At 48.7% G+C, this 21,870-nt stretch overlaps 1 protein-coding gene across 3 annotated transcripts in view; it reads right to left on the minus strand.

Moving 5' to 3' along the window:
• Positions 1–11,928, minus strand: part of HCFC2 (host cell factor C2) — a 74,377-nt gene extending 62,449 nt beyond the window's left edge. The window contains exons 1-2 of one of the 3 annotated variants that reach the window (XM_077472121.1): positions 11,658–11,928; positions 6,655–6,803 (exon numbers count right to left, since the gene is read on the minus strand). In XM_077472121.1, the coding sequence (XP_077328247.1) occupies positions 6,655–6,803; positions 11,658–11,823 (315 nt within the window). In that variant the 5' untranslated portion in view covers positions 11,824–11,928. The remainder of the gene's footprint in view (positions 1–6,654; positions 6,804–11,657) is intronic. The other 2 variants (XM_077472120.1, XM_077472122.1) reach the window with 2 other exon arrangements.
• Between the last annotated feature and the right edge of the window lie 9,942 nt (positions 11,929–21,870).

The raw sequence follows: 21,870 nt of genomic DNA on the forward strand, positions 1-21,870 counted from the left end.
CTGATATCATAACAAAAAGGAAGAAAAATTGTGGGTCACTTTAAGCATCCTCCGCTTGCTTATTCCAGATTACAAGCTTTGCAGATGCAGTTTTGAATGCCAACAAAACGACTGCAGCAAGATGTAGCCACTCGTTGGAACAGCACCTACTATATGCTGCAAAATCTTTTTGAACAAAAGTGTGTTTTAGCTGCATACATTGCAGATTACGAGCTGCCGGCAACACTGAGTGCACATCTGTGGATGTTAGTTGAAAATAGTTTGTCTCTTCTATCTTCATTTGAAGAGTTAAGAAAAGAAATAAGCTCAACTAATGCTTCCATTTCTGAAGTTATTCCCTTGATTGCTGCACTGAAGCGTCTGCTAGGAAAAGAGATAGAAACAGACCATGGCGTAAAAAACGGCTAAAACCACTCTACTGGAGGCCGTTACCAACCGGTTTCAAGACACTGTGTCCAACCCTCTGTACTGCATTGCAACAGTTCTAGATCCTCGATTTAAAGTGCATTATTTTAATGTGGAGAAAAAGCCGCGTGCACGGAAAATCATAGTTTCCAGGTGTAGCAGAGAGGAAAGGGAGAAGAAACGGTTGCATACAAGTGAAGAGGAACACGCTCCCTCCATATCTGATATGGTTGAAGAAATTTTACATGAATGCACCCCGGTCCATAGCAGTGCCACAAGTGCAGCTACCCAACACCTGGACATTTATTTAGCTGAACAGCCTATCGCCAGAAGCAACAATCCCCTTGAGTACTGGTGCATCAACAAATACTTTGAGGGGGATTAGGGTGCTCACACTCTATCCCACTATCTATGGTCTGCATTTCAATGGTGGGACGCCTGAGGTGGGGAGAACGGAAGGAGTTGACCCTTATGGGAGGGGGAAGGGACGTGCCACCTCCTCCCCTTAAAGACATTGTTGGGGCTTGAATTATTCATTGTTCTGGGTTTTTTGTTTTGGTTTCATTAATAAAAAAATAGCGTAAATACTATACGGGCCTAAGGTTGGGATTCAGGACTATATGCTCAGAGAATGATGACGCTAATATCCTTGACTGAATCACTGCGAATTTATTGCTACCGGTTTGTATTACCCACCTGGTGTTTTCTATGTAACATTTTTGTTATGCTAAATAAAAACTTTTTGGAAAAAAATTAAATAAATATCGTTTTGGCCCACATTTTAGCACACTATGCTGCTTTACCCATATGGGACAGCATTAGAGCTGCACGATTAATCGCCAAGAATCGTTATCGCGATTTTTTCCCAGTTGCGATCTTGACAGAAGTATTTCCCCGATTCTTTCTATGCAGAGAATTCTCTCTGCTGAAGCCACAGCCATCAAAAAAAAAGGAAGAAAAAAAAAAAAACGCAAACGCAAAAAGCACTTCTAGAAGATTGTTGAAAGCCTGCTAGCAGCTTGCATAAAGTGGCAATCCATACTTCCACGAGGATCTGTTCAACATTCACAAACTGGAGCTGAAAAGTACTTTAGAAGCTTCAACAAAGCTTGCTGACAACTCTGCAAATGCATTGTGAAAGCTTGTTTTTCACATTGCTCTTATACAAGCTGAAACCTGTGTGAAAAAGGCCTTGAATGTTCACAGAATCTAGGCATTTATTGTCAGATCATGGAGAGTTTTATATTTATAGAAATGGCCCCCTAATGCCTGATGGTCAAGCCTGCATGGGGGAACCACTGAATCAGCCAGAACAGATTTTCCCAGCCAAATGCAGGTTTGTCATCACAGGCCAGTCTGCAGTACTTCCCCTCTTCTTAACCCGTACAAATGTTTGTTCAACTACTCCATGGCTTTTTCAGTGCTGTTCAAAAGTAACAGATGGACATAAAATGTGTCCCTCCCCAACTGCACATACTCGCCTTCCTTTCACCGCCTTGCCAGTCAACAGAAGCAAGAAGAGTATGGCCTGTGTTAGAGCTGGGCGATTTTCTCTCTCTCCAAAAAAAAAAATCTGCGATTTTTTTTTTTTTTTAAAGCGGAGGTCCACCCTAAAATGGACCTTCCGCTCATCGGATTCCTCCCCCCCTCCGGCGCCACGATTGGCACCTTTCAGGGGGGAGGGGGGTGCAGTTACCTGGATAATCCAGGTAACTGCACCCACTTCCGGGCTAGCTCTCTGCGGAAAGGGGCGTACATTACGCCCCTTTCCGCAAGTGCCCGCCCCCTTCTGCAAGTGCCCCGCTGCCTGCTGGGAAACACACAGATCCCAGAGGCAGCGGGGACCGTCCTCATTGCGCAGCGCGGCTCGCGCATGCGCAGTAGGGAACCGGGAAATGAAGCCGAAAGGCTCCATTTCCTGATTCCCACACCCAAGATGGCGGCGGCAGCACTCGAGTGTCGATCTAGAGATCGGCTTCGGGTGCCGACATTGCGGGCGCGCTGGACAGGTAAGTGTCACTATTTTAAAAGTCAGCAGCTGCAGTATTTGTAGCTGCTGACTTAAAAAAAAAAAAAAAAAAAAACGCGGAGTCCCGGCGGACTCCCGCTTTAAACTCGATTCACGATTCAATTATTTATTTATTTTTTGATGGACACAGCGCCGATCTTGAGGAGCTGCGGGCAGGAGTTTTTAGGCGAGGCCGCAGCTTCGGCCTATGTTGCGTGGCTGGATGCTGCGGACTAGGCCGAAGCTGCGGCCCCGCCTAAAAACAACTGCCCGCAGCTCCTCAGGACCAGCGGAGTGTCAGCGCCGGTCCTGGCGAAAAAAAACAAAACAAAACAAAAATCTATTTGACCTCTCAACTCGATTCAAGATTTAAAATCAATTTTTTCCCTAGCCCGTGTATGCTCCAAAACTGCAACATGGAGCTACATTGGACAAAGGACTTGCTGTCTGGGTCCGAGTGGTCACGCACCAGACCTGCCACATGGGCGGCGGGGGAGCGATCGACATACTTGCTGAGCTTGGAAGTACCAAATATGTCAAATCACTCCCAGAGTCTGAACAGAGGGGAAATTGAGCAAAGGAAATATGAGTGTATGCAGCTGGAGAGGGCAGCAGTTAAGTGGACATCATCACCTTCACCATGTCCGATTCAAAAACCCAAACAGTAACAGCGCTATTTCCTATTTGCAATAAAATACTCAATTCATAAAACTTATTACATAAAAATCGCATCAAGTCGCACATAGGTATGAAACGCTTAATTTCAATAGAGATTACAATATATATAATAGTATAGAACAACTATCCACATTATAATTAAATGCAAAAAGGTCAGTTCATAATGCACTAAAAAAAACTGTTGTGACAATAAGTAATGTCCATATCCTTCAATGAGAAGATATATATATAGAAGAGTGAAAATATGCAGAGTATCCAACAGCTTCCCAGAGGTGAGAGAGCGCTTTGCTCCTGTCAGAAACCTTCACTAAACACACACTGTGCTATATCCACCAAGTGGCCGCTTACCAGAGGGTTTATGCCATCAGGCATATAAGTAAGATATCTCTCTGCTTTATCTCTGTGTTCCACTCTTATAATCCATCCAATATAGCGCCATACACATGTAGAGGCAAAGACAGAGCTTCCAATAGTGTACCATTAATTAGAACTTCAATCATATATCACAAACTACATGCGCTTACATTAAAAACATCTTTAAAACAGCGTATCACACTTATAAAGCACAGCAGATCGTCCTCTCACCACCAGTCGAATTACCAGTATCCTGATTGGCTGGATGGTTGTGTCCCGGGAGACAGCCTGTATGTGCCTTCAGACAACGTTGTGTGGCCCCGCTCTGACGCGTTTCGTCATTCCGTCTGCAGAGGGCGTGGCCACACGAGCACAACGCTCATTTAAATAGCAAGAGAGGGCAGGTCCAAGCATTCACGTCACACACTGCAGAATACAAACCAGACCGCCCCTCTCATTCAACAATATGCATGACGTGGACAAAAGGGCATGTACTACATACCCGTACTCCTCTTGCTATCATGCAATCGCGGGCAGCACAAGAGTACCCGTCATACACAGTACCACCCCTCATATTCCCTACATTGAATTGAGTGGCCAAATGCTCCACAGTGCATACTCACAATCCTATCTCCAACACACCACCACTGCTGCACATCAATCGCAGAGCCTATTCCACCAAGCAACACAATAGAGGGATATAATAAAGACGACTCAGTAAAGCCCTTATTTAGATATAACTCTACCCTTTTTGCATTAACTTGGTTTTATACCCACCAGGACAATACACAGGGTGGCACTTATATCATGTTTCTTTACATCAGTGCTCGACAAAACCCAGTCGCCAGGTCGCATTGGCGACTAGAATCAGTGACCTTGCGCCTGGGGCAGCATAGCTGGGGGTATCCCGTCTCCGCGGACCCCCCCCCACGCAATCGCGTCGGGCCGCGTGATCGCGTCGGGCCGCGCCGCAGGCGGCCGGTAATTGAGCCCCCGGCTTTGAGGCCTTCTGTGATCCTATGGTTCCTTCTGGAATCTGGCGCCCTCTTGTGGTGGCCGTTGGAATTACAACCAACAATGCTAATGGGATTGCCTGCCAGTCTTTCTCCATCCCTTTACTTAGAACCCCTAAACAAAAAAAACAAAAAAATTATATATATATATATATTTTTTTTTTATTATTTATTCTAACACCCTAGAGAGTAAAATGGTGGTCGTTGCAATACTGTCTGTCACACCGTATTTGCACAGCGGACTTACAAGCGCACTTTTTTTGGGGAAAATTTTTTTATTTAATAAAAAAAAAAAGACAACAGTAAAGTTAGCCCAATTTTTTTTTTTTTTATATTGTGAAAGATAATGTTACGCCGAGTAAATCGATACCCAACATGTCACGCTTCAAAATTGCGCCCGCTCATGGAATGGCGACAAACTTTTACCCTTTAAAATCTCCATAGGCGACGTTTAAAAAATTCTATAGGTTGCACGTTTTGAGTTACAGAGGAGGTCTGGGGCTAGAATTATTGCTCTTACTCTACCGATCGCAGCGATACCTCACATGTGTGGTTTGAACACCGCTTTCATATATGCGTTCGCTTCTGCACGCAAGCTTGGCGAGACAGGGCGCATTTAAAACATTTTTTTTTCTTATTTTAACTTTTATTTTTTTCACTGTTCTTTTAAAAAAAAATGTGTGTCACTTTTATTCCTATTACAAGGAATGTAAAAATCCCTTGTAATAGAAAAAAGCATGACAGGTCCTCTTTTATATATGAGATCTGGGGTCAGAGAGACCTCACATCTCATATTTACACTAAAATGCAATTTAAAAATGTCCCTCTAAGAGCTATGGGCAATGACTTGGAGACAGGTGGGGGGCTGGGGGCTATCTTCCCCTCACTCGTCTCCATGTCAGGCCAGGGACAGGTCCAGATCGCCGTCACGGACCTGGCTCCTAACTTTTTTAGCTGGCTCCTAGATTCCAAGCAAATTTGTCAACCCCTGCTTTACATACTTATAAAACGCTTAAAAAGATAAGCTAAAAATCTTTTTCAGAGAAAGAGGCATTGCACAGAGATAACTTAAGTGGACATGTTGCATTTTCCTACATGTGCAAAACACAGTTTCACTTCATGGCACACGGTACAAAAAAGGCTGCAATCACATTATTCCTTATCCTGTGGTGACAACTCTTACTGACTGTGCTATATTCATGGAGGAACAGCATTATTAGCTTAGGCTGCACTCCTAAAGCCGCGTACACATGGGCGGACTGTATGGCCTACTTAGTCCGTCGAAACACATTTCAGCGGACAGTCCGCTCGTGTGTGGGCTTCAGCGGACTTTTTCAGAGTGCAGTCTGGCGTACTAAGTATTTCGGATTTTTCGAAATACTGTCCGTCATACTTTGGTTTCAGCGGACAATCCGCTCGTCAGTAGGCTAGTTCGACGGACTAAGAATGGCGCATGCTCAGAAAGGATTTACACGGCGAAAGGTTGCATTGCTGTGTATTGGACTTCCTATTTCTAGTCCCCTCGTACGTGCTGTACACGTCATCGCGCAAGCTTTCGACGGACTGTTTGTGCATCCGTGTGTGGTCAAGTCCGTTCATTCGAAAGTAGGACGGACTGTCCGTCGGATTGTATGACGGACTAAGTAGGCCATACAATCCGCCCGTGTGTACGCGGCTTAAGTTGACGACAAACACACCCCCCTCTTCTAAAAGGACTAGAATTCTATCAACAAGCATTTTTATGTACTTGCAGAAAGTGTACTTAGCCTGAGAAAAAGAAAAGTAATGCAGACACCTAAAAAATGTTATGCTGCAAAATACTTTTTTTTTTTCAGGCACGTTCACACCAGAACGTGGTGTGGGAAACACGCTTTCCGTGCGCGTTCAAAATGCACTGCAGATGCAATCTGCAGCGGGTGTCAATATTAAGTCAATAATAGCCCAAACGCATTATGCTTGCCTGCATCGGATCGCATGGTATAGAAGTATGCATGCACTACTTTTGCTCAAAATTAATGGGCTGAAATCGCACTGCACAGAACTGCATGTGAATCTGTGCGCTCCGGCGACAATCCCAGTTTGAACCGGCCCTGAAATACACATAAATATATTTCCCAGAAAACTAATCAAATATGAAAATGGAGTTATCATAGTCATATTTTTCCTTACGCACAGGAAACTATACCCTTCTCTTACCTGCAATTCAAATAGATCATTGCTGTATCTTCCATATTCCACCATTCCACCGAAAACTAGAATTCTTGTCCCATCACAAACAAATCCATGAGCAGCACAACCTGGAGGAATATCCCCCCTTACTGCTGGGAGGAACCACTGATTCGTAGCTGTTGAGAAACAAATGCAAACAAATGCATATAATTAAGAAAAAAATATTATATTATGTAAACACTGCATATGCTTTAAAAGTGGAGCATTGTTGTAGCATTATATAATACTCCATGTTAAAACAGAACTCTTGTGACATTTGAATGTATAGCTTTAGGGAAAATGGGGGAAACTGAATAGTAGTTAAAAAAAGCTACTAAACACTTTGGGCTTTCAGGATCAAGAGCAAGGCTTTTGTCACAAAAAAAGCTAAATAGACCTTTTCATAAGACTACAGCTTAAAAGACACTGTCAGTTTCTTAAAAAATAAATATATATATATATATATATATATATATATATATATATATATATATATATATATATATATATATATATATATAAAAGGACCTTTCCCACCTCACCTATCCCACAGTGAAGTCTCCTAACTCTCCTCTGTTCTTGCACAGCAGCCTGTTGCTTTCCCTATCACAAGCTGTGGCACTACCATCCTCCAAACTGCATGTCTCCTCTGCAATAGGAAGCCTGCCTGCCCACAGTGACAGCAGAACTTTAGTTTCACTTTCAATGCTGCTCATTGGACTTTAACCACTTCACCTCCGGAAGATTTTACCCCCTTCATGATCAGGACATTTCTTGTTATGAGGCACTGCGCTACTGACTAATTGCTGTTTATGCAACGCTGTACCCAAACAACATATATATCATTTTACACTAATAGAGCTTTATTTTGGTGGTATTTGATCACCTGTGGGTTCTTTATTTGTTATTATATAAACAATTTTGAAGAAACATAAAAACCAATCACCCAAAAAAAGGACCAGTGCCCATAATATTATACACTGTCACTGTACTAATGACACGGGAGCAAGAAGGGGTTAACACCTAGGGAGATCAAGGGGTTAAATATGTAAACAAGTGTTTATGTGTGTACTGCTTTTACTGAGGATCTAGTTGTAGAGATGGAAGTCCCAGGGCAATCCCCCCCACCTCACGATTGCGGGAAAGCCCCGGGGGAATCACCCACCTTGGGTGCGCTCAGGGAAGCCCCCTCGGGAATCCATGACCTTCCCCAGGTGGTTTCCATGTGCGCACGAGGTGGGGGTTTCCCTGGGCGCGCGAGGTGGGGATTTCCCTGCACACGTTTGGGGATTCCCACGAGGGTTTCCCTACACACGCTTGGGTATTCCCACGGGAGTTTCCCTGCACAAGGTGGGGGATTCCCTGCACATGCGATTTGGGGGATTCCCCCTGGAGTTTCCCTGCTCGCACGCTAGGAGGGGATTTCCCAGTGCGCGCTAGGCGGGGGGTTCCCTGCGTGAGGTGGATTCCCCCAGGGGTTTACCTGAGCGCACGCTAGGTGGGGGGATTCCCCCATGAGTTTCCCTGCATGCGAAGGTGGGGGTTTCCCCCAGGGATTTCCCTGAGCACACGCTAGGTGTTTCCCAGCATGCGAGGTCGGGGAATTCCCCCAGGGGGGCATTCCTGCGCTCCAGGTGGGGGAATTCCCTATGCACGAGGTGGACATTCCCCCTGAGCGCATGCTAGGTGGGGGGGATTCCCCCGGGGATTTTCCAGTGCGTGCTAGGTGGGGGGTTCCCCCAGTGATTTCTCTGTCCGCTAGGTGGGGGATTTCCCAGCGCACGCTAGGTGGGGGATTCCCCCAGGGATTTCCAAGCGCACGCTAGGTGGGGGATTCCCTGGGGATTTTCCAGTGCGCGCTAGGTGTGGGGATTCTTCCGGGATTTCCAAGTGCACGCTATTTGGGGGGAGTCCCCCAGGGATTTCCCTGCTCTCTAGTTGGGGGATTCCCCCAGGGATTTCTCTGTGCGCTAGGTGGGTGATTCGCCTGGGGATTTCCCAGCGCACGCTAGTTGGGGGGATTCCCCCGGGATTTCCACGCGCACGCTAGATGGGGGATTCCCTGGGGATTTCCCTGAGTGCATGCTAGGTGGGGGATTTCCCAGCGGATTTCCAAGCGCTCGCTAGGTGGGGGGATTCCCTGGGGATTTCCCTGAGTGCACGCTAGGTGGGGGATTCCCTGGGGATTTCCCAGCATGCGAGGTGGAGATTCCCCTGAGTGCACGCTAGGTGGGGGACTCCCCTGGGGATTTCCTTGAATGCACACTAGGTGTGGGATTCTCTGCATGTGAGATGGGGGATTCCCCCGGCGGTTTCCCTATGCACAAGGTGGGGGAATTCCCCCTGGGGTTTCCAAGCACACGCTAGGTGGGGGGATTCCCCGGGGGATTTCCAAGCGGACACTAGGTAGGGGATTCCCCAGCGCACACTAGGTAGGGGAATTCCCCCACGGGGTTTCCCGGCGTGCGAGGTGGGGGAATTTCCCCAGGGATTTCCCCGAGCGCAAGCTAGGTGGGGGGGATTCCTCCATGGATTTTCCAGTGCGCAATAGGTAGGAATTTTCCAGTGCGCGCTAGGTGGAGGGATTCCTCCGGGGATTTCCAAGCGCACTCTAGGTGGGTGATTCCCCCAGGGATTTCCCAGCGCACACTAGATGGGGGATTCCCCAGCGCACACTAGATTGGGGATTCCCCCGGGGATTTCCCAGCGCACACTAGATGGGGGATTCCCCAGCGCACACTAGGTGGGGGATTTCCTGGGGATTTTTCAGTGTGCGCTAGGTGGGAAAAACCCAGTGAGCGAGGTGGAGATTCCCTTGGGGATTTCCCAGCGCACACTAGATGGGGGATTCCCCGCAGGTTGGGTTTCCCGATTCGCGCAGTGGAGATTTCCCTGAGTGCATGCTAGGTGGGAGGATTCCTCCAGGGATTTTCCAGTGCGCGCTAGGTAGGGATTCCCCCGGGGATTTCCCAGCGCACGCTAGGGGTGGGGATTCCCCCGGGGATTTCCCAGCGCAAGCTAGGTGGGGGATTCCCCCGGGGATTTCCCAGCGCACGCTAGGTGGGGGATTCCCCCGGGGATTTCCCAGCGTGCACACGAGGTGGGGGGATTCCCCCAGGGACCAGCGACTCCCCCCCGTACGCGCGGGGAAGGGCCAGCGACTCCCCCCCCCCGTACGCGCGGGGAAGGGCCAGCGACTCCCCCCCCCGTACGCGCGGGGAAGGGCCAGCGACTCCCCCCCCCCCGTACGCGCGGGGAAGGGCCAGCGACTCCCCCCCCCCCCGTACGCGCGGGGAAGGGCCAGCGACTCCCCCCCCCCCCCCGTACGCGCGGGGAAGGGCCAGCGACTCCCCCCCCCCCCCCCCGTACGCGCGGGGAAGGGCCAGCGACTCCCCCCCCCCCCCCCCGTACGCGCGGGGAAGGGCCAGCGACTCCCCCCCCCCCCCGTACGCGCGGGGAAGGGCCAGCGACTCCCCCCCCCCCCCCGTACGCGCGGGGAAGGGCCAGCGACTCCCCCCCCCCCCCCGTACGCGCGGGGAAGGGCCAGCGACTCCCCCCCCCCCCGTACGCGCGGGGAAGGGCCAGCGACTCCCCCCCCCCCCCCCCCCGTACGCGCGGGGAAGGGCCAGCGACTCCCCCCCCCCCCCCGTACGCGCGGGGAAGGGCCAGCGACTCCCCCCCCCGTACGCGCGGGGAAGGGCCAGCGACTCCCCCCCCCGTACGCGCGGGGAAGGGCCAGCGACTCCCCCCCCCGTACGCGCGGGGAAGGGCCAGCGACTCCCCCCCCCGTACGCGCGGGGAAGGGCCAGCGACTCCCCCCCCCGTACGCGCGGGGAAGGGCCAGCGACTCCCCACCCCGTACGCGCGGGGAAGGGCCAGCGACTCCCACCCCGTACGCGCGGGGAAGGGCCAGCGACTCCCACCCCGTACGCGCGGGGAAGGGCCAGCGACTCCCACCCCGTACGCGCGGGGAAGGGCCAGCGACTCCCACCCCGTACGCGCGGGGAAGGGCCAGCGACTCCCACCCCGTACGCGCGGGGAAGGGCCAGCGACTCCCACCCCGTACGCGCGGGGAAGGGCCAGCGACTCCCACCCCGTACGCGCGGGGAAGGGCCAGCGACTCCCACCCCGTACGCGCGGGGAAGGGCCAGCGACTCCCACCCCGTACGCGCGGGGAAGGGCCAGCGACTCCCACCCCGTACGCGCGGGGAAGGGCCAGCGACTCCCACCCCGTACGCGCGGGGAAGGGCCAGCGACTCCCACCCCGTACGCGCGGGGAAGGGCCAGCGACTCCCACCCCGTACGCGCGGGGAAGGGCCAGCGACTCCCACCCCGTACGCGCGGGGAAGGGCCAGCGACTCCCACCCCGTACGCGCGGGGAAGGGCCAGCGACTCCCACCCCGTACGCGCGGGGAAGGGCCAGCGACTCCCACCCCGTACGCGCGGGGAAGGGCCAGCGACTCCACCCCGTACGCGCGGGGAAGGGCCAGCGACTCCCCCCGTACGCGCAGGGAGGGACCAGCGACTCCCCCCGTACGCGCAGGGAGGGACCAGCGACTCCTCCCGTACGCGGGGAAGGACCAGCGACTCCTCCCGTACGCGGGGAAGGACCAGCGACTCCTCCCGTACGCGGGGAAGGACCAGCGACTCCTCCCGTACGCGGGGAAGGACCAGCGACTCCTCCCGTACGCGGGGAAGGACCAGCGACTCCTCCCGTACGCGGGGAAGGACCAGCGACTCCTCCCGTACGCGGGGAAGGACCAGCGACTCCTCTCGTACGCGGGAAGGATCAGTGACAATTCTCATACACGGGAAGGATCAGTGACAACTCTCATACAGTCCTATGTCCTCTCTCAGCTCTGTGTATAGATGGCTATACCTACAGACAAGTTGAGTGTGCACAGTGCTCCGCCATTGTAGATAACGGGAAATGCTCAGGCCCTGATCCCTGTCCCCTCCAGGCCTCCTCCCTCCCCGGTCCCCCCTCTCACCCGTGTTATAGACGTGCAGCTCCTCCGCTATACCCTCGTTACCGCCTCCAAAGACGATCATCAGCTCCCGGATGGCCACAGCGCGATGCCCGTGCCGGGAGTGAGGGACCGGACCGCTGGCCGAGGTCATCTGCCTCCAGTTTAACCGGATGGGATCCGCCGCCATCAGATCCCGAGCCGCCTCCTCCGATCCTCCATCCCATAATGCAGCGGGGCGGCGGGGTCACCAGCAGGGCGAGCAGCGGCGGGGGGAGGCGGGGACTGTCACCAGTGCGAGTTGGCTGGGGACTCCACCTGTGGCACGGAGGAGACTTGTCAGGGGTGGGGCTATCCGCCGGGATGGAGCCAATCAGCGGCCCTATGTTAATGTTCCTTCAGGAACCCCTCTACTTCCCATAGAGACCAAGCGAGGGAAAGGGTCATATAGAATAACCAATGTTTGTGACTGGTAGTACAGTGTAGGTGGTCCCCATAGGTGTCAACGGGCCAGTCATGTCCTCGTTCGTGTGATGGTTATTGATTTCCCTGCAGTTCTGTGCAGTGGTAGAAGAAGACACCAAGTGCAACCACCGAGGTCCCTCAGAAAACAAACCCTTCACTTCAGGTTCAAAAAGAGGCAATAGAAAGATTGTGCATGTCTATTCCAGTCAGGGCAAGGTGGACAAGACCCTGCCAGGTCACCAAAGACGTTAGCCCCCTGCTATAGAAGACGCAGTAATAGTTTCCACCTTAGTTCTTTTCCAGCAAAAGTTCTGGGAGTGTCCCCTGCCACACATCATGGTTCCATCCTCTAAATACAGGACTCAGTGATGAAGTAGGGGGTTACTGGATGAAACCATGAGTTGTGGCAGGGGACACATTCATCCAACACTACTTGAAAAGTTTGCTGAAGGGAGATATAAAACATGTCACCACAGAGGTGTGTATAATACAGCTTTTGTTATAAGAAGGTGACAGTTTCATATCTTTAGAGGCCTCGCAGGGGCATTGAAAATGTTCCCACTGTCAGAGGGCACTTGAAAGTCACAACTCAAGAGTTGGGACCTTATAAAGCATGATTCCCACTTTTCACCTGTCCTAGAAGGGAGCTGTATCCACAGGGATTCCCAGCACCTGCCTAATCCACATCCAGCACAAAAATCTGGTACTATAGTTCTGTTCTGTGAAGCCCTCAGAGGTTTGTTAGAGAACCTTAGCAAACAAAGAGCGTCACGAAGGCCAAGGAACACACCAGACAGGTCAGGCATACAGTTGTGGAGAAGTTTAAAGCAGGGTTAGGTTTTAAAAAAAATACCCAAATCTTTGAACATCTCACGGAGCACTGTTCAATCCATCATACGAAAATGGAAAGGGCATGACACAAATGCAAACCTAGCAAGACGGGGGGCGCATGCGCGGCCTGCTAAGATAGCGGACGTTTAGGATCTGAGCTCCGGTCTCTGCCCGCACGTCAGAACCTCCCGCTCTGCATATATAGCAGCTACAGACCTGGGAGCTGCCTCAACTGCTCAGTGAACCTTCCAGCTACCCTCCGATCGGTTTATGGGGAAAATCGGTGACCAGAGGCACATATACCAGAGGCAAGTCTCACAGGCCACGTTCCGGCCCACCTAGTCCATGGATCGCTTCCTCCGTACGCCGCCATCTACCACGATTCTGACGCACAATAGCCCACTGGTTGGTCCTTCTTCTTTTGCTGACGAACTCTCACAACCCACAGATCCGCCTGCAACCCACGCAATGTCACCACCAGTGACAGTGGATGTGCTAGACATTAAGCTACAGGCTCTACTGCATAGCATTACCCAAACCATAACCAAAAAGGTAAGCAAACTTGCTCATAAGCTCAGAGGTAAGATTGATCAGTTGGGGGAACGTATATACACCTTGGAATCCAAATTTGATGACATAGTGCATTATGTTCATGCATTAGAAGAAGAAAATGTCAGCTTGAAAAATGCAGTTACACAATTACAGATGCAGCAGGAGGATCTTGAAAACAGAGAACGATGCCAAAATCTACGGATACGTGGTGTTCCTGAATCCGGATAAGGAAATCTGACCCTATCTCTTGGCCCTATTTGTCATACTAGCACCCTACGTCCCTGATATAGACTGGCGCCTAGATAGGGCACACAGGTTGTTGGCTCTGAAACCTCCTCCAGGCACTAATCCCAGAGACATTATTGCACGCTTTAATTTTTACAATAGCAAGGAAGCCTTAACCATCGCTACCCGCAACAGGTCACGGGTTGAATTTAAGGGTGCAAAAATCCAAATTTTCAACGATCTATCGCCTATCACTTTGGGCAAGCGCCGCACCCTCCGCCCAGTCACTTCTCATTTACAGCAAAACCAAGTACCATATCGTTGGGGCTCCCCATTCTGTCTGTCACCAAAGATGGTACACAACACTCCATGAGGGACCTACAGGAATGCAAGACTTTCATAAAAAACCTGGGCCTTCCTCCAATACCAGACGAAAACCTACAGATGCAGTTCCCATCTTCTCGACTATTATCTACACCTGCAAAGATCTGGACTCCGGGACATCAGAGGACAAGGAAACCTCCGGCCACCTCCCAAAGAGCTGCACCATCCAAAGGCCTCACCTGAGACTGACTTTGAACCCAACCTCATATCTCCTAGTTACATGTAAGCCCTGCTTTTTTTTTCTCTCTCTTTTTTTTTATGGCTTACATACCTCCTGAGCTCAAGGTCCAGGATTGCACGATTGTTACACTAAGTGCATATAACCCCCCTCTCCACATTCTTACAAACTTTATAAGTTAACAGTTCCTCCCTATCCACTCTTATTTCTAATGTTCGGACTGGGCTGAGGACTACGTGACTGATCCTGAAGGCTGCCATGCCCCCCTTATCCTGAGGTGCCCCTCTGCCTTGGGTTTTTCACCAATTTTTTTTTCCATTTTACTAGGGATCCCTTTTGATCCTACTTTGGCTCCCTTTTCTTTTTTTTTTCTTTTTTTTTATCGTATTTTTTTTTTTTTTTTTCCCTTTTCTTTTTTTTTAACACCCACATTATGGGATCCCTTTTTGATCCAGAAACCAAAAAAAGAGGCATTTTTAACCTTGTTTTTTTTTTGGTCATCTGATTGTAAATAATGTTTATGTTAGAAAAGTTTTATACATCATGGTATACACATTCTTGTTGTTTTATGACTGTAACAAATCCTTTGATTCTATGGTTAAGATATGGCTGTAAGTATATTTTCTTGCAATGTTAAAGGTTTAGGCTCCATACGCAAGCGTTGGCAGGCATTGAAATAGTTCAAATCCTCTAAGGTTGAAGTGATCATGGTCCAGGAGACTCATTTCAAGGCAGAAGCTACATTTAAGTTTGCCTCCAAACACTTCTCTACTGTTTATACAGCATCTGACCCATCTGGGAAGGCTGGAGTTACCATTTTACTAAAACGCTCATCTTCCATCCAGGTCAAGTCCTCTTATTTGGACCCCCAAGGTCGATTTGTTCTCCTGGACTGTGATCACAAAAACGTCTCGTTCACCCTTGCCAATGTATCTGCACCTAATTCGGGACAAATTGGGTTTCTGGAAACTTTTTTTAAGCAACTCCAACCATTCTTCCAACCCTTCATGGTTATTGGAGGAGATTTTAATATATGTATGTCACCAACTAAAGATAGATTCGCCCTCGTCTCGCACAGCCCGCCTCCACAGATCCAGAAGTTGTCTTCAGCATTTCGTAAACTGATCAGAGCTCATAACCTGTTTGATAAATGGAGAGTGAAACATCTAACTGCCAAGCAATTCACATTCTACTCCCCTCCCCATAATTCTATACAAGTTTAGACCACTTCTTTGTCTCAGCACCCCTTTTGACATACGTGGTGAACTTAGAAATGAAGCCAATAACTTGATCGGACCATGCATCTATAGTCTTGGATCTTCTCCTATCCACACCCACACCTAGAACCTGTCATTGGCGCCTCAATGAGTCTCTCCTAAACATACCCGAGATACATCTCCAATTGCAAAAAAAATTTACTGAGTTCTTTGAACTTAATGAGGGTTCAGTCCCTGGGGCATCCACTTTTGTCTTTCTCTGATGTGTCTTTCCTAGATTGTATTCCATATTTGGGTGGTTAAACACCCCTTCCCCATTATGGCACAATAGAGATAGGACATGGGCTGTATGTTCTTCTGCCATTTTCCCAAATCCTGCAACTGCCAATTTTTTTATTTTCGATAGTAACAATTTTTCAAGGTTGCCTAATGGGTGAGCCTCAAGTTGATTTGAGGCACCCATTTCCCTTTGGGATCAGATTGAGATCCAATCTTTTTTCCCTACATGCATTAGGAGAAATCAAATTTAGACTCCCGTTTTGCATGATGTCCAAATATCCTACAGGGTATTTGTTGTAAAAAATTGAAATTGGAATTTTTATGCAGGAAGTTGGGATAATGGCATTAGTACGCAGCTCCTATGCAAAATAAAAATAAAAAATACAAATAGTCTTTTTCTTGGGACTTACATGTTCTAATTAATCAAATCAGTGGATGTCCAATTGTAATAATTTATGTTATCATGGTACCGATTTGGAGCCGTTGTAAATCTGGGTGGGTTTTGGCCAAACATGTGCAAGCATTGGCATGCGCAGGACGCCATGACGTCATGAGCTTTGCGGCGGAGATGGCAACAGGGGTCGGGGCCTACCAGTGTTTCGGAACGCCAAAAGAGCCACACGTGGGCAGCTCTCCTGGCAGCCCTCACACCATACCTCTTGGGGGGATCTGTAAGGGGGGAGATGAACACCTGCGTAGGACCACCCCAGTTGATATACCGATAGACATATAAGAGACTGGTATGCTTTAGAATTAATTCATGATTCTATGCAGGCCGGCATGGACGGCACTGCACTTACTCTCTCTTAGCACAGTGTCCCCACCTCTCTTGTATATTTGCAGTCAGGTTCATATTAACAAACAAGCTCGATAAGCCCAAAAAACCTATAAGTCTACACGAACTACATCACTATACAATGTAAACTATATTATTATATGAACTATATTATTATACAAGGTATATCACATCACTATATAAATATTTTCAAATTTTTGTTTCTCTATTTACATTTATCACTAAGGGCCGGTTCACACAGCGAGGCGCGGCGAGGCGTCTCCGACTTACCTCGCCGCGACCTGCGGGGAGCTCAGCGGCGACTTGCAGAGGACTTCTGTATAGAAGTCAATGCAAGTCGCCCCCGAAGTCGCCCCGAAGTAGTACAGGAACCTTTTTTCTGAGTCGGAGCGACTCGAGTCGCTCCTCTCAGAACGGTTCCATTGTACAGAACGGGGGCGACTTGCGGGAGCGAGGCGAGGCGAGCCGTGTCGCCTCGCCTCGCCTCGCTGTGTGAACCGGCCCTTATTCATTTAGTCAGTCACCATGTAATTTATGTACAGATCCACTTCAGTTACATTATTCATTTACACACAGTACACATTTTGACTGTACTGATCGTCAGTCTTTTACACATACACATATTTTTCCAACATTATACTTCTACAGACATTAATATATTACTGTTAATGAACTACAAATATATCTTTACTGCATTATCATATTGATCTATTGAATTATTTAGGTTAGCTTTACCCATGGGACAGAATGACACAGTGACGAATGTATACACTGACAACCCTCTATTTACTGCCAGTCTCTAGTATATATTTAGAAATATTTACAATACAATTGATACTCTGGCGGATCTGCTATGGGTTAATTTATTTATTTATTTTTCCTAAATTTCTAAATGGCTATTATAGGGTGTTCGTTGCAGGCATGTACCCCTCCGTCCCTCCAAGGGCATGTATAGTGTGGCTCCTTGCCAGGGCGGGCTCTTCTCTCCTGGGGAGGTGGGGGCGGCCTACAAAGCCCTCTGTATTTTTCTAAATGGCTTCCATTATTTCTGGCTACAAGAACACTCATTTCACTCTTGAGCGATAAATATACCATATGGCTTATTCAATGTGATTAATAACGACAGGTTTTTTTCAAATTTTAAATATATGTCATATCTTATAGATCCATTTGTCCCCCTGAAGAGACCGCATAGGTCAAAACGCATCGGGGCTCATATACTGTACAACAATATGTAATGTAACAATGTGCATAAATGTGTTTGTTAATTGGATTGTGGAATTTATATTCTATTCTGAACCAGATTTTATATTGTATATACTGTATTTAATTATACTAGATCAGGGCTTGACAAATTTGCTTGGAATCTAGGTGCCAGCTAAAAAAGATCCGTTCAGACACTATACCACCAAGGGATGTGTATGCTGCATGTGTGGGTGTTAGTGCTACTGGCACTAATCTGTCACTGCCTGGGGCAACGCAGACCCTAACTAACCCTAAAATCACGATCAGCGGGTTAAACCTTTTTTGAGTAATAAACGGGGGGTGCCCTGACGCTATAAAAAACAAACTAACTAACCAGCCTCACCCGTAACACTTATACGGTGATCACTGGTGACAGGGGGTGAAAGGGTTAACTAGGGGGCAATCAGGGGGTTAAAACCTTTATTAGGTAATATATGAGGGTACCTGGCGGTGAACCTAAATAGCAAACTGGCTAACTAGCGTCACCTGTGACACTTATACGGTGATCACTGGTGACAAGAGGTGAAAGGGTTAACTAGGGGGAAATCAGAGGATTAAGGTTCATCAGACCCATCAAGGAATCATTTATAGATGGATCAAAAATAGATTGCAATGTATTGCTATAGGTTACCAGATGTTAGCAAATGTCCATCATTCAGACTGAAAGCAAGTTTCCGTCTGCTTTCATGGACCTGACCAGATGTGGTTAGACATTGGAAAATGCACCATCCATTTCTACACCCAGCCACCCATAAGGATTACATATGCACATTTGCCTGTGAAGGTGCCTGTGGAGGGAGCAACAACATATTGATGTAGTAATCAAGCTTCACTCTCCTCCTGTCAACAAACTTCCTGTCATACTGTCATAGGCTGACTGCACTGTAGTGCTGTAGCACCTGAGTTCTCATGCTGCTGCTTCCCCCTTTCCCCAGTCTGTATTTGCCTGTCTAGGAGAATATAGGAAGCTGCTATACTGTAAGTAAAATGTCTTAAAGTGGTTGTTAAGCCACTCTAACCTGTATACACCATCAGCACTGCCTCCTATTGTAGTATCCCCCTCTGTGTGTGATTTATAGAAATAAATGCTGCAAATACCTAATTTTGCTGCCGAGATTGCGATCACATGACTGGCCAGCTTTCTCCTTTTCCTCTTTTGATAGATGCAGCAGGCAGGGCTGAGATTCCTCTGCTAATGTCAGTCTGGAGGGGGGGGGGGGGGGGAGAGGAGGAGAGAGCTGACTGGTCATGTGATTGCAATCTCGGCTCTTAAATTAGGTATTTACAGCATTTATATTTATAAATCATTCTCAGAGGGGGACACTGCAATAGGAGGCAGTGCTTATGATGTATACAGGTTAGTGCTATGAGAGCAGCATGAGGGGGAGGGGCGGCTCACACACAGACAGAGGGGGGAGGGGGGAGGAGGACACAGGAGCAGAGGAAAGCAGATAGCAGGCTGCTGATGACAGAGGCACATAAACTGACCACGGTGTCTGGTCTCAGCAGCCATGATACACAGTGGTCAGTTTACATAGGGGTGAGGAGAAGCTGGCAGGATCAGCCAGGTTTTTTAGGTGTAATGCCACGTACACATGATTGGAATTCTCGTCAGAAAAGCCTTGGATGGTTTTTCCGATGGAATTCTGCTCAAGCTTGTGTTGCCTATACACGGTCACACCAAATTCCGACCGTCAACTGTGACGTACAACACTATGACGAGCCGCGGAAATGAATTCAATGTTTCCGAGCATGCGTTGAATTGTTTTTCTGAGCATGCGTAGGAATTTTGCACGTGGGAATTGCCATAGAGGATCGGAATTTCCGATAAAACTTTTTCTGTCTGAAAAATTGAAAACATGCTCTCAATCTTTTGCTGGCCGAAATTCCGCCAGCAAAAGTCTGATGGAGCCTTCACACGGTCACATTTTCCAATGAAGAGCTCTCATCGGTCTTTTGCTGCCCGAATTTCCGATCGTGTGTACGCGGCATTACAGGGGGCCAAATGACACAGGACAAGCACTGTGCCATATAACTTGCTTTGAAGGAGCAGGATCCTTTTTTTTATTATTTATTTTATTGGGTTAACAAATGCTTTAATTATGTCCTCATGACTAAATAAAATGTTTGTGTGTACAGTCTGTGTCTGCTGTTGTCCCCAAAAGGTTATTTGTATATACAGTATACAGGCTGCAAGTGTTTGGGCTGCGAGTGTACGTAGGCTGCGAGTGCAAGTGGTCTGGGAGTGCACGTGGGTCTGCGAGTGCATGTGGTTCTGCAAGTACCTGTGTATTGTCTTGTTGAGTACCTGTGTATTGCATTGCTGAGTAGTAGTGTCAGGAAGCTAGATGTTAGGTAAATTGGACAGGGCATAATCCCATTCCTCATTAAATTGGTAAGTACGATGCCCGGCGGGTGTGGAGATGTGACTCTGTGTACATCTTGCGGCATGTATGCTTTCCTTGATTATCTTCTCGAGGGTGAATACTGATGTGCAAAATGTAAGCACATTGTTTTCCTGGAAGCCCAGGTTCTGAATCTAGGGAAGCAACTGTCAGCACTGAGAAGACCCTCTATACTAAAGGAGACCCGGGAACTTACCCAGCAGGTGCCGGCAGGGGCCAGCACAGAGGCAGGTGGAGACAAAGAGATGCAGGCACCAGAAAAGAGTAGATGGGTGACAGTCAGGAAGGATAGAGGAGGAAGTGCAAGAGAGGCTGATCATGGGCTGGAGCATCCCAATAAGTATGCTCCATTGAGTGACATTGGTGAAACCAGTCAGGGACCAGCACTGCTGGAGCTGAGGGACTCTCCTAGCTGCCAGGGGAAGAAATCCTCCAGTGAGAGTGGAGGGGGAGGAAGCAAAAGGAATGTATAGACAGTTTATGGTGGTAGGAGATTCAATTCTTAGAAGGACAGAGAGGGCAATCTGTGACAAAGACCTGAAGCGCAGAGCTGTATGCTGTCTACTGGGCACTTGGGTACGGCACATCACTGATCTGGTGAACAGATTACTGGGAGGGACTGGGGAACACCCGGCTGTCATGGTGCACATTGGCACCAATGACAAAGTCAGAGGCAGACGGAGTGTCCTAAAGAACGATTTTAGGGATTTGGGTGCTAAATTAAGGAAAAGGACCCCCACGGTAGTATTTTCAGGAATACTTCTGGTACACCCAGCCACACCAGAAAGACAGAGGGAAATTAGGGAAGTAAACAAGTGGCTGAGGAGCTAGTGTAGTAAGGAGGGGTTTGGGTTCCCGGAGGACTGGGCTGACTTCTCAGTCAGTCACCAGTACTATAGAAGGGACGGACTGCAGCTAAATGAGGAGGGCGCAGATGTGCTGGGAGTAAAGATGGCCAAAAAGTTAGAGGTGTTTTTAAACTAGGCAACGGGGGGAGGGTCCAGAGGTAGAGATAGAGATAGTCAGCGTGGAACATAGTCCGGAGGGTAGTATTGGGGGGATTAGTGGTAGGTTGACTAAAGCACATAAACCCAAGGTAAGTATAGTAACAAGTCCTAGTTGCAATCTCAGAACACCCAATAAGAGGATAGTATGCAACCGGTATAAACTTTGTGGCATATTCACCAATGCCAGGAGCCTGGCCGACAAGATGGGTGAACTAGAGATACTGTTATAAGAGGAGGATTTGGATTTTGTGGGAATTTCTTGGTTCAACAGCTCGCATGATTGGCTGGCAACCATTCAAGGGTATGCCCTTTATCGCAGGGATAGAGAGGGTAAAAAAGGGGGAGGGGTATGCCTGTATATCAAGAATAATGTACAAATGAATGTGAGAGATGACATCACTAAGGGAGCTAGGGTGGAGGTGGAATCCTTATTGGTAGAGCTCCAGGGATGAAGCTAAGGGGAAAAGAATACTGGGAGTTTGCTATAGGCCCCCTAACCTGAGGAAGGAGGGGGAGGTGGACCTCCTATGACAATTTGGATTAGCAGCAAGGATGGGAAGTGTTATCATAATGGGGGATTTTATTTATCCAGACATAGACTGGGCGGAGGGAACCATGCATTCCTCTAAGGCACGCCAGTTCCTAAATGTCTT

The sequence above is a fragment of the Lithobates pipiens genome, unplaced genomic scaffold (genome assembly GCF_037356315.1).
Source record: "Lithobates pipiens isolate NorthernLeopardFrog02 unplaced genomic scaffold, aLitPip1_a1.2 Scaffold_8, whole genome shotgun sequence".
NCBI classification, from domain to species: domain Eukaryota; kingdom Metazoa; phylum Chordata; class Amphibia; order Anura; family Ranidae; genus Lithobates; species Lithobates pipiens.